The sequence below is a fragment of the Parambassis ranga genome, chromosome 14 (assembly GCF_900634625.1).
Source record: "Parambassis ranga chromosome 14, fParRan2.1, whole genome shotgun sequence".
Lineage (NCBI taxonomy): Eukaryota > Metazoa > Chordata > Actinopteri > Ambassidae > Parambassis > Parambassis ranga.
This window is the reverse complement of record NC_041034.1, coordinates 13,178,481-13,194,399: the sequence shown is the minus strand read 5'-3', so window position 1 is coordinate 13,194,399 and position 15,919 is coordinate 13,178,481. Positions and strand designations below refer to the sequence as shown.

The following is a 15,919-nucleotide window of genomic DNA, read 5'->3' as shown; positions in this document are numbered from 1 at the left end:
TTGTTTATTTTTATTTTTAAGATTAAGATTTACTTTGTTAAAAATAAACTTACTGTGCACAATGTAGGCCTGCATGTAACATTTAGGCCTTATAATCAGCTGGTTATGTTCTTAAATTAACCTTAAAGCTAATGAATGCAATCAATGAAGGCTATGAAGCAGGATCATTTATGTCCCAACATGTAGACTGCCATCTAGGTCTAGCAGAGATGGTGACATCACAGTGTGGCATTTACCAGCAGTGACAGCTCTGACACTGAAGCTAAAAACAACAATAGAAGGGAGCTCATGTTTGTACTCCCGCTGGATGTAGTGATGACATGTTTAGGGTCAACAACCAGGAGTAGATTGTCCACTGTCATGCTTTAATTGTCAAGGGAGGAGAGGAGAGGAAGGAACGTCAGTCAGGATGATCAGAAGCAGTGATTGGATGCTTGGACAGCCTGTAAGAGGGAAAGACAAACACAGATCGAGGGCCCTCTGTGCCGGACTTGTTGCTACATCCAGCAGTTTGACTAAAAAACCTTCTACACCATAGCCTACCTGTTTAGTGATTGTTACAAACAGTAGCATTACAGCTGACTGGAGGGTTCTCTCATTTCAGTGCTGCTAACCAATCAACCTCTTGCCACTCAGGAGACAAAACAATGGACAATTTTTTTCCCTGGTTGTTGACTCAAAGGTCATCACTACAACTAGTGGTTAGTGTAAGCCTGACTTCTATTGTATTGTTTTGTAAACATCTCTGCACCAACCAGCCCAGTAAACTCAGAATTGGATTGACTGTAGTCATCTAACATCAATCCACATCTGTAGTGGAGTGTCCTCCTCTCAATGGACCTGGCTTGGCCTCCAGGACAGACCTTCAGCAGTGTATCATTGCAGACACACAGCTGAATGAGGCTGAGGTAAATATTGTTTCATCCTGGACAAATGATTTAACTCGTAGCCAACTTGTGTGAAATGTTGAGTATTATAACGTGCAAACAAAACTATTACTACAGTATTTTATGTGACTGTATCAGCAGCCACTCTGGAGATTTTTGCTTTCCTGGAGCAGAATGTATGCAGGTCTGTAGATTTAAAGGGGAAAGCATGGTTTTAGCAGGTCTGTTTTGTTACACAGTGACCTCTGGTGGGGAGAAATATTATTGCAGTCCCATGGTACAAGTTTGCCTCATTGTCTGATGCAAATATTTGTATTGACGTGATTTCCTTTGTGTATAGAATAACACCTGAAATCACCACTGATGCACACGTATATATATGAATGACCTGTGAGGTCACCTCTGACTGCTGTGGAAGCCAGGGGCGGGGCTACTTCAGGCGGGCAGTACCTTTGCTCATACTTGCGCCGTTTTCGCCCTCCCCCCCTGGCAGTCACATGGGGTGCTTCTGTGCTCTCGTGACACGTTTTAACAAATAACAGAGGTGGGTGAGGCGTGCCATGGCTGTTCTGTTGTTATTGGGCGGCACATCTTCCACAGCATCCAGCTCCTGTGTCTGCTCAGCTGTGCCCGCCGCCGCGTCCACCACCATCACCCCGGCCTGCTGAGGAGGACGCACTCCACTGTGCGGTGTGCATCAGACGCGAGACATCTCCAGCACGCAGCCGACAGCACGGTGGACCCACAACATAATAAGGACTCAAACAGGAAGTGGATGAAAGTGTGCGGAGCGAGGTAAGGCTGCTGTGCGCGGTGTTTGAGTGGAGAAATGAAACAGGACAGGATGTTGCAAACATCCTGGATGTTGCTGTCTGGTTGACACTGTGCAGGAAAGATGAGTGCGTGGTTTTATTATAGAGAGACGAGCCGCCGGCCGGGGAGGCAACTTCCTGACCGACAATTACACAAAACACAGCCGTTAACGTGCTTTGCAGACACTATTTAATTATTTATTTTTTTAAACCATTCTATAAGTTTTTATGGCGCAGTTTTGCTCCACCCTCTTGCAACGCATGAGTGACGAATTCATTTTAGTTACCGAGAGGTTTTAAAATCAGGGCCCGCGGACCATTTGAGAACCTTATTAAGATAACTAACCGCAGCCATATCCCAAATCCCAGTTCAGTGTGACATTATAAGAGCATCCTGCAGAGCATGTCCGTGTACAAACTTTGAACAGTGACACACTGAAGACACACTGATACGCAGCACTGTATCTAGAATCTCACTCACTGTTCAACTTCCTCCTTAAAACCACACACGTCTTCTTCTCATGATGGGGTTGACTTGTTTTTCCCCCTTATGTGTTACTTCATATTTTGAGAAACTGAACTGTGCAACTATGGCATCATCAACCACCTGTTTGTGTGCAGTCAGGCAGTCATCTTCTCCAATGGATCCTTATTTTAGACAAATAATAAACTCTGGTTGCATTTTTTGTTAACTACTTCTCTCAATATACATATAATCACCAATGTGGCTGTCACTGTGACAGTGTCACTGTGTTTCAGTCACCCTGTCATAGTTGACAGGCACAGACTACCTGAATAATAAACAAATGGAATAGAAATGAATGTATCACTGGGTGTGATCCCCACAATAGTTACCAGGTTTTCTTCTGTACATGCTCAGTCATGCTTGGCTGAGTAACACTCTTGTGTTAACTCATTAAATCATGTGAGCTGACATCACAGAGAGCCAGTTCAGCAGCAGCCTCAGTGATAGAAAGTGTCTCCTTTAGAGGTGAGGAACAGCCGAGGCTACGAGCACACAGAGATAGGCACACTGCTCAGCTGAGGCGGCCGCTCTTTGGTTTGAGTTGCATGTAAAAAACAGACAAGCAGCTGTGAATCGGCTGACTGCAAATACCACCCCAAGGTGTGAGCAGGAGCTTTTATGAAGAGTTTCAAAGCATGACTCACAGGTCCTCTGTGGGGGTGCCTCAGTGCTGCTTTTACTATTGTCATATATGATAACTGTCTTTTAGGCCTATAAGAATATTTTTTGTCTTTTAAAGACAGCACAACTTTGAACAGAAAACAGTGTATCTGCAATTGGAAGTGGTCATAATACACAGCAAGACATGTGCTGCAGTGCACACAGTGACCGGAAAGGAGAAAGATAAGGGTGAGGATGAGGAGGAGTGTATTTCCTGCAGGTTGTGCCACACGTGTTATCATGCCTGTTGTTTGTTTGAAGGTGAGCTGTGTATGAGAGATAAACTGTGGGCTATATTTACCTGCAGGACAATGGGAAAAAGTGTGCTCTACACACAGCGCAGACCACATGGAGACAGAAGTGACTGGGATCTTGATTAATCCCTTGCAACTGTGCAGCAGATTAAACTGATGTAATAATTCTTTCTCTCTTAAAGCTTCTCTTGTTGTTGTCTTTTTGACCAGGACGGTCTGAACCTCAGCAGCCATGTCGAACGAACGCTCTCCTCTGATCACCTCTGGGGTGTGCGGTCTGGCAGTGACTGCGGTGGCATGCGGCGCAGCATCAGACTCCACCCCCGAGTCACCAAGTCACAACCCTCGAAAGCTAAACACCTTTTTCGGCGTGATGGTTCCGACCATCCTCTCCATGTTCAGCATTGTGCTGTTTCTGAGAACAGGTGAGCCTGTTTGAACAGAAGGGGCAGCTGCTCTTCAGCTGTAAGCTGCAGCTGGTTCATAATATAACTGAGTCATTGTGCTGTTTTGTGATAACACTGGTGTGATCTCTCTTTCTAGGGTTCGTAGTTGGCCATGCGGGGCTGTTGCAGGGTCTTTTAATGGTGTTGGTAGCCTACACCATCATATCTCTTACAATACTGTCCATCTGTGCCATTTCCACCAATGGTGCTATACAGGGCGGAGGAGCCTACTGTATCCTTACAGACACTTGGATTTTGTTTCAGTTTCTGTGATTTCATCCATCGTTATAAACAGTATATGGTTAAAGCCAGGTGGGTGAGAAATGAAGTGCATACAGGCTCTCAGACTTCCTTGGCTCCAAATGTTAAAGTGACCACTTTCATCAACCTTTACATAAAGTCTTATTGCAGAATCTGCCTTAACAAAATGTTACCAGACATGATAAGCAGGTCTTTGGGTCCTGAGTTTGGAGGAAGCATCGGTTTGATGTTCTTCCTGGCCAAAGTGTTTGCATGTGGAGAGTATGTTCTTGGTCTTGTGGAGGCCATACTTGATGTATTTGGATCAGAGCCTGGTAAGTTTTTGCTCATGTTTTGTTTTCTTTATTCATTACATATCCTATCATGTATTAGTTTTCCTCTTTTGTTTTAGATTCTGTGGCTCGGGGAGTGCGGCTGCTTCCTCAGGGTTACTGGTACACAGTGTTGTACTCCTCTGTCATCCTGCTGCTGTGTCTGCTCGTGTGTCTGGTGGGCGCCCACATCTACTCCCGCACCGCCTTCGTCATCCTGCTGGTGGTCACTGTATCATTGCTCTCCATCTTCATCAGTTCTGTGGCGGTCAAACCTCTCAACTTCATCATCACCCATCCAGGACCAGGCAACCAGACGCTCCGCTACAACGCCAGCTACACAGGTTTTAGCGCCACCACGCTGAGGAACAACCTGGGCTGTGAGTATGTCAGTGAGGATATGAAAGCATATTCACACGCAATCTACTTGACACTCATAAATTTAGCAGCAGCTATTAAAAGTTCTACTGTTGTTCCTCTGTTTTTTTCTTTCTAGCTGGGTACTCTTTGGACTACAGCACCAAATCTGTCATGTCCTTTGCCACTGTGTTCGCTGTCATGTTCACCAGCTGCACTGGGATCATGGCTGGAGCCAACATGTCAGGTTAAAGCTTGTTGTCATAATATTTCAAAAAGGAAAAAAATCTGCTTTTACTTTGCCACATTAAGCACTTTTATTTTGGTTATATGTTGTTTTCTCTCACTTCCACACTCACATCTCTAAAGGAGAGCTGAAGACTCCGAGTATTTCCATCCCTAAAGGCACCATCGTGGCCGTCTCTTACACATTCACAGTCTACGTGCTCCTCTTCATCTTGGTCAGCGCCACTTGTGACAGGTCTGACATCAATAAAGAGATCCACCTTTAAATGAGCTGATTACAGAGGTGAACCAATCATGTTTTTTTTCTTTTCTTTAGAACCCTGTTGATTCAGGATTACGGCTTCCTCCAGCGTATAAACATTTGGCCTCCATTCGTCACCATCGGTATATGCTGCGCCTCTCTGTCAGCGGCGATGTGCTCCATGATCGGAGCTTCCCGCATCCTTCATGCTCTTGCTCTGGATCACCTCTTTGGTAAGGGTAGAGCTTATCTCTTGGTGTGTTGAATGATTTGTTTTCTAAGATGTTTGTGTTTTCTTCACAGGTTTGCCATTAGCTCCAGCTGCCATCACATCAAATTCAGGGAACCCGTGGGTGGCGGTGCTGTACACCTGGGGCCTGGCACAGGTGGGTTCCTGTGGTGTGTACTTGTGTATTTTTAGAAATGCAAGTGATTTCTTAACATGCGGTTTGTGGTGTGTTTCAGTGTGTGGTGTTTGCAGGGCAGCTCAATGCTGTAGCAGGTCTGGTGACTGTGTTCTACCTGCTTGCCTATGCTGCAGTTGACTTGGCTTGTTTGGCTCTTGAGTGGGCGTCTGCGCCAAATTTCAGGTACTGAAGGATCAACTAGTTTATTTACTATATATTGTATTAAGGCAGGAATTGCAGTGATGGAAAAGAACAGCTACCAGGATGTCCCTCAGCAGTAAAAACAGTCATTTTTTATCTAGTTCTGCCTGAGAATGGCATGTTTGCAAAGCAGGAAACTGTAATTTTTCAGTGTGACATTAAACATGTGATGAAGCTGGTGGGAACAGGCACACATGGGGCTATACAAACATTACACAGATATGCTTGGATATGGCTTTCATATAATGTATGAGGCAGTAAAAACACTTTTTATTGTCTCCTCTGTGTGAACAGACCAACCTTCCAGCTCTTCTCCTGGCACACCTGCCTGCTGGGCATTGTGAGCTGTTTGGTCATGATGTTCGTCATTAACCCCGTGTACTCCTCAGGCAGCATTGTCCTCCTGTTACTGCTGCTGCTTTTCCTCCACTACAGATCGCCCACAAGCAGCTGGGGCTACATCAGCCAGGCTCTCATTTTCCATCAGGTATCTTTTTTATTAGGTTATTATCAGACATTTGTTACAGTTTAATAACTCTGCTGCCTTCTGCTGCCGTGTAGGTGCGTAAATATTTGCTGATGCTGGATGTGAGGAAGGACCATGTGAAGTTCTGGAGGCCGCAGGTCCTGCTGATGGTGGCCAACCCTCGCTCGTCCTGTCAGCTGATCCTGTTTGTGAACCAGCTGAAGAAAGGAGGGCTGTATGTGCTGGGTCACGTGCAGCTGGGAGATCTGGGTAATGTTCAGTGGCTGGTCTGTTAAGGCCATCTGTTAACAATATTGCATTAGTCTTATCTCTGAATCATCTTCTCTTGTAGTCACCACCCTACACCGAAACTGAACTACTTAAAATAACCAGCTACTGTGCACAGCATGAAATCACCAAGTTCCTCCTGATTGTTTGAAGACACATTTTATATCAGTTTGTCACAAGTGGGCTAGAAGGTTTTTATCCAGGATCTTTTCATCACATGCATTTGACTGAATCTAGGAATCAGCATTTCATCGTTTTTATTATTTACTCTTGCGATAAAATGAGCAGGATAAGCAGGAAATAATGAGGGCAGTAGCGTGTCAACTTTGCTTTTGGGCTTTCACATTCTGCCTGCTACTGAAGGCACATTCATATTTTCAACAACCTCTGTAGCCTCAGAGCTGAGTGTTGCCTCCTTGTTTTGTAAGGCTAAAAAAGTGCAGATCCTTTACAAGATGTGAGAAATATATCCAGTATCTTTCAGAAACAAATGAATTAATTTAGTGTTCCTCAGAAGGCCCCCTAATGGCCTTTAGGACACATAGCAGTGGTGGAAGTGTTATTAGCTATGTGTATAAATACACATAGCTAATAAATTAAGTATTATTGTTAACATGTGTTTGTATGTATAAATAAAGTGAGAGTGAGAGTATAAAATACTATTATGTCCAGGGGTGGTCTAGTAGTTCATTCTTTTTAATGTGATCATTTTTGTATTCAAATCCATTCATTTTTGTGTTTTAGACTCTCTTCCATCAGACCCAGTCCAGCAGCAGTACAACTTCTGGCTGAGTCTGGTTGATAAACTGGGAGTGAAGGCCTTTGTGGACCTGACGCTCTCTCCCTCAGTCAGACAGGGAACGCAGCATCTGTTGCGCATCACAGGCCTCGGTAAGCCCTGTTTTCTCTTCTACTTTATGTTGCTGCTAATTTCAGTTTTTTATGTTTGGCTTTATATCTCTCTATAAGGTGGCATGAAGCCCAACATTCTGATTTTGGGGTTCTATGACAGCTGCACTCCTGAGGACTTCTTCCTACAGGATGCTGCCTTCTGTGGGTCCTCAGTGGGGCAAGGCATTGAGGGGGAATATAACTTTGGGGTTGACCTGCCTTCTTTGCAGGCCCACTTTCCCCCTGTCAGACATGTTGAGAGCCCACGTTGGCTTCCTCCTGAAGAGTATGTTGGGATAATTTCTGATGCTATTAAAATGAACAAGAACGTAGGCCTTGGTCGATATTTTTTCCAGTTGGAGGGAGAAGGTAAAGACAGTAAGGTGGACGGGTCAGAGCGGACTATAGACGTGTGGCCTCTCAACCTGCTCCAGCCGGGCAGCCGGGATTATGAGGACGTATGCAGCCTCTTCCTGCTGCAGATGGCCTGTGTGCTCAACATGTCCAGCAAGTGGCGCCATGCTAGAATGAGAATATTTCTGAATGTGGAGACCGAGTCCAATGACCAGGGTTGGGTGGTGAATGAGGAGACGTTTCGAGAGCTGCTGAAGAAGCTGAGGATCAGGGCGTCCATAAAGATTGTGTCGTGGGACTCTGTGGTGCAGTACCACTCTCACCCCAATGGGGAGGACACCACAGAGCCGCCACAAGCTCTGTCCGAGGAATTCCTGTCTGCAGTGAACTGCATGTTGATGGAGCACAGCTCACAGGCTGCTGTCCGCTTCCTGTATTTACCTCGTCCGCCCGCTTTCCGCAGCCAATCGCAGCAGTACTTAGCTCAGCTGGAAGCAGTGACCAACGGTTTAGGACCAACGCTTCTGATTCACGGAGTCACCCCAGTCACATATACTGATCTCTGAGCATGTTGTATAACACTGTACCTGCAGCTGTTTGTAGATAGGAAACACCTAATGGCATAGAAAGTGAAGATGAGGGACTTCCACTTTCATTTTTGTATTATTTAACCAAAGCTGAAATGACGACCATGGTCATGTGCCACTTTTTGCTTTCAAATAGGACCGTTTCCTATTTTTATAAACTTTAACTGGCTTTTGAGCCAAGAAATGAGGGAATTCTAATTTTTGTGGTCCTAATTTATGTTACCATAGCAACAAAGCTGCCTCTTCACACGAGTACATAGAAATAAAAGCATGTCACAGGCACTGAATATAGCATACACATAATTTCAGGAATGAAATGTTTGATGAATTTGTGGTGTTTTAGACCACAGGACAAAAGATTTTGTTTCTAAATAATAATGTGCTTTTTTTGTTGCCTGCCTTTACGTTTCTGCTGCACCAAGTGAGCCTTTTGTGTGCACTTAAACAAACATGTACACGTCTGCTTTGCCTAAAGGGAAGTCCATAGCATTGTTGTTGCTGTCTGTGTTACACTGAGGATGGTTATATATTATAATCCACGCTCGGTTAGGACCAGGATGATGAGTCAGACACCAGATCAAGTTGTCAGATTTGTACACAATATTTAATTTAACATATTTGCAAAATATGAAATGTCATGTTTGTCATATTTTGCATAGTTTTCTGGGTTAAAGTGTATACTGTGTGCACATTCATTCACTGTGCGTTTGCCATGTTTGAAACTGTTACATTGAAACAAATTTTAGAAAGGTGCATAAAATATATTATAAATACATGGTGTCTATATACAGAATGTCTCAACTGTAATATCAAGGATAATAACCAGAGAAAACAAGGAAACTATCCTTTAATGCTCACTTTATAGAAAATAAATATAAAAATTCAGCAGCATTCATATGTGGTGTGTAGAATTCTATACAGTGAAGTCCAGATGTGGTACAACACTACTCCTTACAAACACTGCCTTCATAGTTTGTCACCTTTGGATGGTTTCTTAGTTTTCTGATGAGGAATGTTGACATGCGAAGCCAGTCTGGTAAAAGCACTGTGAGAGCTGCATTCTGCAGGATGTTGGGTAAGAGTCAGGTCACCATATTACAGGTTGGTATGTGTGTAATTCTTTTTTTTTGTCATGGCTCTGACCTGCAGTGCGTGGGACAGACAGCCGCTGGTGTAGCTGGAGTGACTCACAGTGTTCAAAGCCTCGCGGGCAAACCCTGATGCGCTCTTCACAAAGCAGTTGACTTTCAGGTTGTTTGTCATGTTGGTGGATACCATGCAGGGTACCACACACTGGGGGGGGGGGGGGGGGGGGGGGGGGGGAGAATGAGACACCATGAAAGACTGAAAGACAAAGTTCAAAGTGAAAAATAAATAAAAAAGAGGATGATAACCTGAGCCGCTGCAGGTGGGGGCAAAGGTTTAGTTTATAAGTAGTGTTTGTTTAAGCCTTAATAAAATGCACAGCAACCTAAAAACCCAATTTAAAGAGTTCCATGTTCAATTTCCAAACAAAAGTTTTTACTCGGCTCCTTAAAATTGAACTAAAAAGTCATGAATAATCCAGTCTGAGCACCTGTGAAGCTGCTGCATCCTTTACCTGCACAGTTATTCCTTTGGATTTGTACTCAGCATGCAGACACTGAGAGAAATATGTTACAAAAATCTGAAAAAGAAGAATACCAGTGAGTGAGCTGTAAGTTTAATAAGCGCGTAAAATAGTTTAAATAGGAACATACCTTGGTGGCAGAATAAAGGGCCAACAAAGGCTGTGGACGGATCCCCACTTGAGATGAGATATTGATGATCAATCCTGTGCCTCTGGGAAGAATAAACATCATAGACTCACATTATATCTAGGACCAACGCTTCTGATTCATGGAGTCACCCCAGTCACATATACTGATCTCTGAGCATGTTGTATAACACAGATATTGATGATCAATCCTGTGCCTCTGGGGAGAATAAACCATCACAGACTCATATTATATCTACCCTCATTATCTCAAAATAACCACATGTGAGTGTATGTGTCAGTACCTTTCAACCATGTGTGGGAGAACCAGTCTAGTCATCTGATAGCAAAAGAAAAACTGTTAAGATGACAAAATGAAAGTGCCTTCCTGATGCTAATGTCTGCATGTAGACACTTACCTGAGGGACGGACAGCATGTTACAGTTGATGACCTGAGTGATTTTCTGCTCAGAATAAAAGACAATGTTTGAAGTTTTGAAGTGAAAAACCGAGATCAGCCTGAATGAGTACAAAGTGTACTTATCTGTTCTTATACTGTCTTACCTGTTCTGGGATTTCCAGGAAATAAGAGAAATGATCACTGCAGGTCATTCCCACATTGTTAACTGTGTGGGGTATAAAGACATAAACATCATCATTTTACCATTCGTTAACCAATGGATATTATTTTTCATTCACATAATTAGTCTCTCAGTATCAGCATATATCATTGTTCATGTTGCTCATGTCTAAGTGATCACACAGCAGATCATCTCAACAACTTTCCAGTGCTTAGTTGTTCTATATTACCCAGAATTCCAATCTCCAGGCCTCGTAGTTCCTCAGCTATAGCAGGATAGATGCTGTAACTGCCTGTGAAGTCCACTCGGATGATTCGAGTCTTTCGTCCGTACTCCTCCTCTGAAGAACACATGCAATTGTGTGTTTGTTGTTTCACAGAAGCAGTAGAATATAAACACATTTTTAATTTGACTTACTGATCTCTTTGGCCAGCATTCGAAGCTTTTCTTCAGATCTGCTTACCAAAACAACATCCAGACCTCTGCGTGCCAGCTAGAAGGAGATGAAAACTCCTTAAACAAATATAATGTTTAAGGGTTTATTTTATATACAGTTAACTATGCCTCACCTAAAGTTATGCAGTTATTCTTCACTGTAATGTTTAGGAGTCTTAATAAAGCAGCACTGCTCTGACAGAACTGATGCTGAATGGCAGTCAGTGACCTCTCAGACTATCAGGGCAGACTGATTGCTTTTTAATATTGATATTTGGAAGCTAGGAGCACTAGCACATGAGAATTTAATGCAGAGACATAATCAAGCTGTTTGATAATACTGATAGAAACTGGTGACTCACCTCACTGGCATAAGCTTTGCCAATTCCAGATGTGGCACCAGTGACAACTGCACAAAGGAGACAGCACAGATACATTTAAATCCATTTAACTTTAGAATAAATAAAACCTAGATATGCATTATTGACTTTTCTCAGGTCCAAAGTTTAGTTTTTTAGTTGTCCAAATGCAATGTTAGAAACAAATGTTTGATTCTCCTGTTCTGGTGGGAAATAAGATGACAGACAGATGCAAAGTAGAGAGGAAAAGGGACTGAGATGATTGTAGATAATTAGATGGAAATGCCTCATCAGGTAGGAATGTGAACAGCTTATCGAGTACGTCATGAACTAGTGTGCACATGGAAGTTAATCTTGAATGACAGTTCAGATGTTGAATTTCACTTTCAAACTGGTGACCAATTGCAACACATAGGACCCCCCCCCCCACACACACACACACATCAAAATACTGTTTCCCCAACAGGGGATGCATCTTATGTCCCCAGTTGTATTCTAGCCTGGTGTGTCACCCTAAGTAACATATTTACTGAGTCAAAGCTGTATTGAAATGCTCTATTCACACCCATTATTTAACACTTTCAACCTCCAAGACAACAGAGCCTTTGACTTTACCTGCCCATTGTCCATATGTCCTTAGGTCCACCTGCCAATGCTCTGATAAAACATACTGTCTGAATCCACACCAGCATCTCCAGGCGAGTCTCAGCAGGTACAAAGCCACAGTAAGTCCCCCGATGATTGTCAGGGCATCAGTGAATGACATGTTGCAGCAGAGCTCCTAACTGGGAAGGATGTCCTTGTTTAAAAGGTGGTTAATGGTAATTTTATAGTGGAGGAAATGACAACTTTTTTTAAATTTACTCTGCTCCTCCCACATCGCTCCACCCCTCACACAATAAACAACCCTGGACAGCGCTTCAATGATGTCACTAAAACTCTGTAGATTGAAGTGAAATGATAACATCCTGTGTCTTGAAATGGGGCAGCGGGTTATCAGAAGTTCCTGCTTGAAAGATGGATAAACATAAAAGCTCAGAGGAGAAGTTTTCCTTAATCTGACAGAATTATTTTTTATATATACACTTATACATCATTTTTAATAGGTTTCCTGTTACAAATCTGCCTCTAATCCTAATCCAAACACTTTCAGGTTCATTTGCTGTAAAGCTTCTACATGTCAATAAAGCTTGTTGGACTGCACTGTAATGGAGTAAACTGATGTGTAAAATTGACTGAATCTGGGATGTAGCTTTGGGATCATGACAGCACGTCCCATAATCTGTCCTTACTGTGCAGGAATAATGCGATTGCATTTAATCATCAAAAGGCCAAAACAAAGCTGTGAGATAAAAGCAGTGACACAGTCTGACAGCTGATAGGTCTCTACTGCTCAACCTTATAATCTGTCAGCAGAAACAGTCCTACCCATTCATGCACAATCCACGTCTTGTACACTGATAAAATGTAAATACTCCAGATTAAATGTTAAAGAGATTACACGTGATAGTCTAGCATACATGCATATGCGTACGTTCCTGTGATCAGAAGGATGGGAAAAACCTGCAATCATTCACACAAACAGTTAACAGCACGTGTCTGATGAGATATTCAGTCATTGAGGTGCAATGGAAATGTAATTAGAAACCTTTAAATTCTGTTGTTTGGCTGCAGTAATGTGGGGAAATATATCAATACACACATAAATATAAATGACAAAATACATATATATTATATTGTTATATTTATTTGTATCCTGCTATTGTAGTGTGTCTGTTAAATGGCACAAAAAAGTGAACAACGTGTTGCAGTGGAGCTCTTTTCTATTCTAGTACATTTTGTGTACATAAAGGTTCTAACAATCAAATTAGTTATACACGTAGTATCCATATATTTAATTGATTATAGAATAAACGCAAAGTGGACATAAGCAGTAAAAGTTTTCAAAACTTGAAATGAATGGAGGAAAGACAGGAGTTTACTGGCACTGTTTCATCAGAAACCACCAGAGGGAGCTGCAGAACCCTCACAGGCCACAGCTGGACCTGAGTTTGACAGAGTGACACCAGAGCTGCTCTGTTTAAAAGTTACATTTTCCTTAAATTTCTGTATGGCTTTAGCTTTATTTACAGGACTCCGTAATGAGTCACTCGGGTAGTAAGTTTTGTGAGTGAAAAAATATAGATTCAAAATAATATATCTTCTTGGATTGATTAACACTCTATTGATCATAGTTGAGGAAAATTGTTTCCACACTGTGACAGGACATTCCCTGGTACTTAACACTTATTTTAAAAATAAATACTTTCCAGGGAAGATTCCCTGCTTTCTTACACAGATCAAATGCTGTGATCCTGGAAAGCCTGAGTGATGTCATTGTGGTTGGCTGCCAAATTACTTCCCCTGATTAATTAGGTGGGGTCATGGAGGAGACAAATGTCTAAGCTCCTCTTTCACGCCACCTGAAGGTTCTTTTTTCCATTTTTGATTAATTCATTTGGACAAATAGTTTTCCTGGACAAAGTAAACTGCTGATAAACTGACAAATCACACTGCAGCTGTGCAGTCATAATGCAATAAATCATGTGCAGGTATTATACTGTCTGCAGATGTATTCTTATAAATACATTTGTAAACTATTTTTGACCTTTATGCCCCTTCAATAGGGTGTCTATTTAAAGATTAATTACTCAGTTGATTGTGTAAATATGTGACTGTGGTTATGGTTTATAGGCTACGAATAAATGACCATTTACACCAAAATTAACTAACAAATAGTAAAGTGGTGATCCTATCAGTGCCATGCTGCTGTCTCTGCAGTAGGCCGACATGTGTCTGACCTTGCTTCAGAGTGATCTCTGACAGTGCTGTCAGCCATATTACTAAGAGGCTTGCAGGCAGCAGATCAGTTTTTAGCACAGCCTCACCTAACTAATCTGATTACTTCAACAAGGCCAATGTGCAAGACAGAAGAAACAAGAACAAACACACGCTCACGCTTTCATCTGTATGCTTATAAATCTCAGCAAAGGTCACCGCAGGTGTGTGTGTGTGTTGAGAGAGGAAGTGTGTTTTTGAAGGAATTTAAAAGTGTGCCTTTTAATGGAGGTTTCATTTCCAACTGCATCACTGAGGTTCATGTTATCGGGTTAAGGGAGAAACAGCATTTTCAGCTTTATTTATTCTAACAGTAGCCAGTAGACAATGTCTGAATGATTCCTGTAAATGTAACTGGTGCACAAGCAAAGTTTCAACTGTGCAGCTTCACCACAGGCAGGAAGACTATGATCACCCCAGTGCATGAGTGAAGGTCTCAAGAGGATTTGAAGGGTCAGATGAGGCTACAGACACAGGGGCATTTAGTACTACATCAGTCTCAAGCTGCAGCTGATAACATTACGATGATTAGGTGTGTCTTATGGTCCCTGATGTCACACAGGTGGAGGTAGGGTGGAGAAGGGACAATAAATCTGACCATAATTCCCCAGCTCTTAAAGTATCAGCCGAATTCATAATTGCAGTGTATGAAATAATCAATACATCAGCATTTACAGTTTTCACCTTCCTCCCAACACAGACATACACACCCCAACCCCCTGACCCGACCCCTGCACACACACACACACTCTGGACACTGGTATGGATTAAAAGCTAAAGTAAAAGCTAAAGAAGGTTGAGAAGTCAAAGCTTGCCAGTCCTTCCCTCTCTTTTACCTCTCCCCTGCTCTCTCTACAAATCTATTTTTACCACTCCAAGCCTCACCTCTTCTCAAGCATCGTCCCGTTGCTCTGTGGTTTGGGGTGGGGCCCAGTCCAAAACAGGGACAGCAAGAACTGAAGTGACACCAACCTGCTGGAAATGTGGAGATTTCTAATTTTCAGAGCTGTCTTTCAGGAACCTGAGTGCGAGAGGAGATAATTAGATTTTTTCTTCTGTCTTCACATTTGGATTACTTATGGTTTTTTTTCAAAATAAAAGACTAAAGATAAGCCTCCCAGCCGTGTACTTTAGTATTCTTAATCCACCAGGAGTTTGGATGGTGTTATTCAAGGACTAGCTTCAACCCTGACATGGATGGCTCCTGCGTAGAGAAGCTACACCAGGTAAGAGAGTTTTATTTTTTATTGGGTGGCATTTTCCCTTATGGATAATAAAGATTCACTGTACAGCTATAGGTCATTTCTGCGTTTTAGCCAATGAACAGGATTTGACCCATTTTTCTTAATTTTCAGTAGCAGGAAGGAACAGGCAAGTTCATTCTAGTCTGTACGCTTCTTAACCTATTAGCAACTAATAAGCCAATGTCAGCATTAGCCACTTTAGGAGGCTTGTCAGTTGCTGCTTACTTGCTCCATGTCAGCTTATACATGAAGAGCAGTCTCAGGCTCTGTGGTATGTTAGACTATGATATTTAAAGGTACATAAAGTTAACATTTCGTTTACAACATGCTCTCCCAATTTTGCTGCTGTTACTGAGGACAGGGAACACAACAGCACGGACATTAAGGGCAGTAAAGACAAACAATTTGGCTGAAAATGCTGGAAGTATGACCTCACAATAAATATGGCTGATGTAGATGTTTCTGTTCAGGATCATATGTTTCAAAGTAAAAG

General features: G+C 42.4%; 2 protein-coding genes across 4 annotated transcripts; one reads left to right on the top strand and one right to left on the bottom strand.

The window, feature by feature from the left end:
• The first annotated feature begins 801 nt into the window (after positions 1-801).
• slc12a9 (solute carrier family 12 member 9) lies at positions 802-9,153 on the top strand. 2 transcript variants are annotated; one of them, XM_028421815.1, is made up of 15 exons: positions 802-908; positions 1,488-1,682; positions 3,350-3,564; positions 3,683-3,817; positions 4,023-4,160; positions 4,238-4,537; positions 4,654-4,761; positions 4,884-4,995; positions 5,077-5,234; positions 5,305-5,387; positions 5,467-5,591; positions 5,904-6,096; positions 6,171-6,345; positions 7,108-7,254; positions 7,333-9,153. In XM_028421815.1, exons 3-15 carry the CDS (start codon positions 3,372-3,374, stop codon positions 8,172-8,174), a joined length of 2,709 nt encoding a protein of 902 aa, XP_028277616.1. In that variant the 5' UTR covers positions 802-908; positions 1,488-1,682; positions 3,350-3,371; the 3' UTR covers positions 8,175-9,153. The 2 variants fall into 2 exon arrangements, with proteins under 2 accessions (XP_028277616.1, XP_028277615.1); XM_028421814.1 differs by lacking the exon at positions 802-908 and having other exon boundaries at positions 1,424-1,682.
• On the bottom strand, positions 9,067-12,095 carry hsd20b2 (hydroxysteroid (20-beta) dehydrogenase 2). 2 transcript variants are annotated; one of them, XM_028421816.1, is made up of 11 exons: positions 11,921-12,095; positions 11,309-11,355; positions 10,929-11,004; positions 10,741-10,851; positions 10,495-10,556; positions 10,350-10,394; positions 10,236-10,270; positions 9,935-10,016; positions 9,772-9,861; positions 9,339-9,488; positions 9,067-9,256 (listed from the first exon to the last, which is right to left on the bottom strand). In XM_028421816.1, the coding sequence occupies exons 1-11, from the start codon at positions 12,069-12,071 to the stop codon at positions 9,140-9,142; spliced, it is 966 nt and encodes a 321-aa protein (XP_028277617.1). In that variant the 5' UTR covers positions 12,072-12,095; the 3' UTR covers positions 9,067-9,139. The 2 variants fall into 2 exon arrangements, with proteins under 2 accessions (XP_028277617.1, XP_028277618.1); XM_028421817.1 differs by having other exon boundaries at positions 9,796-9,861.
• Positions 12,096-15,919: the final 3,824 nt, after the last annotated feature.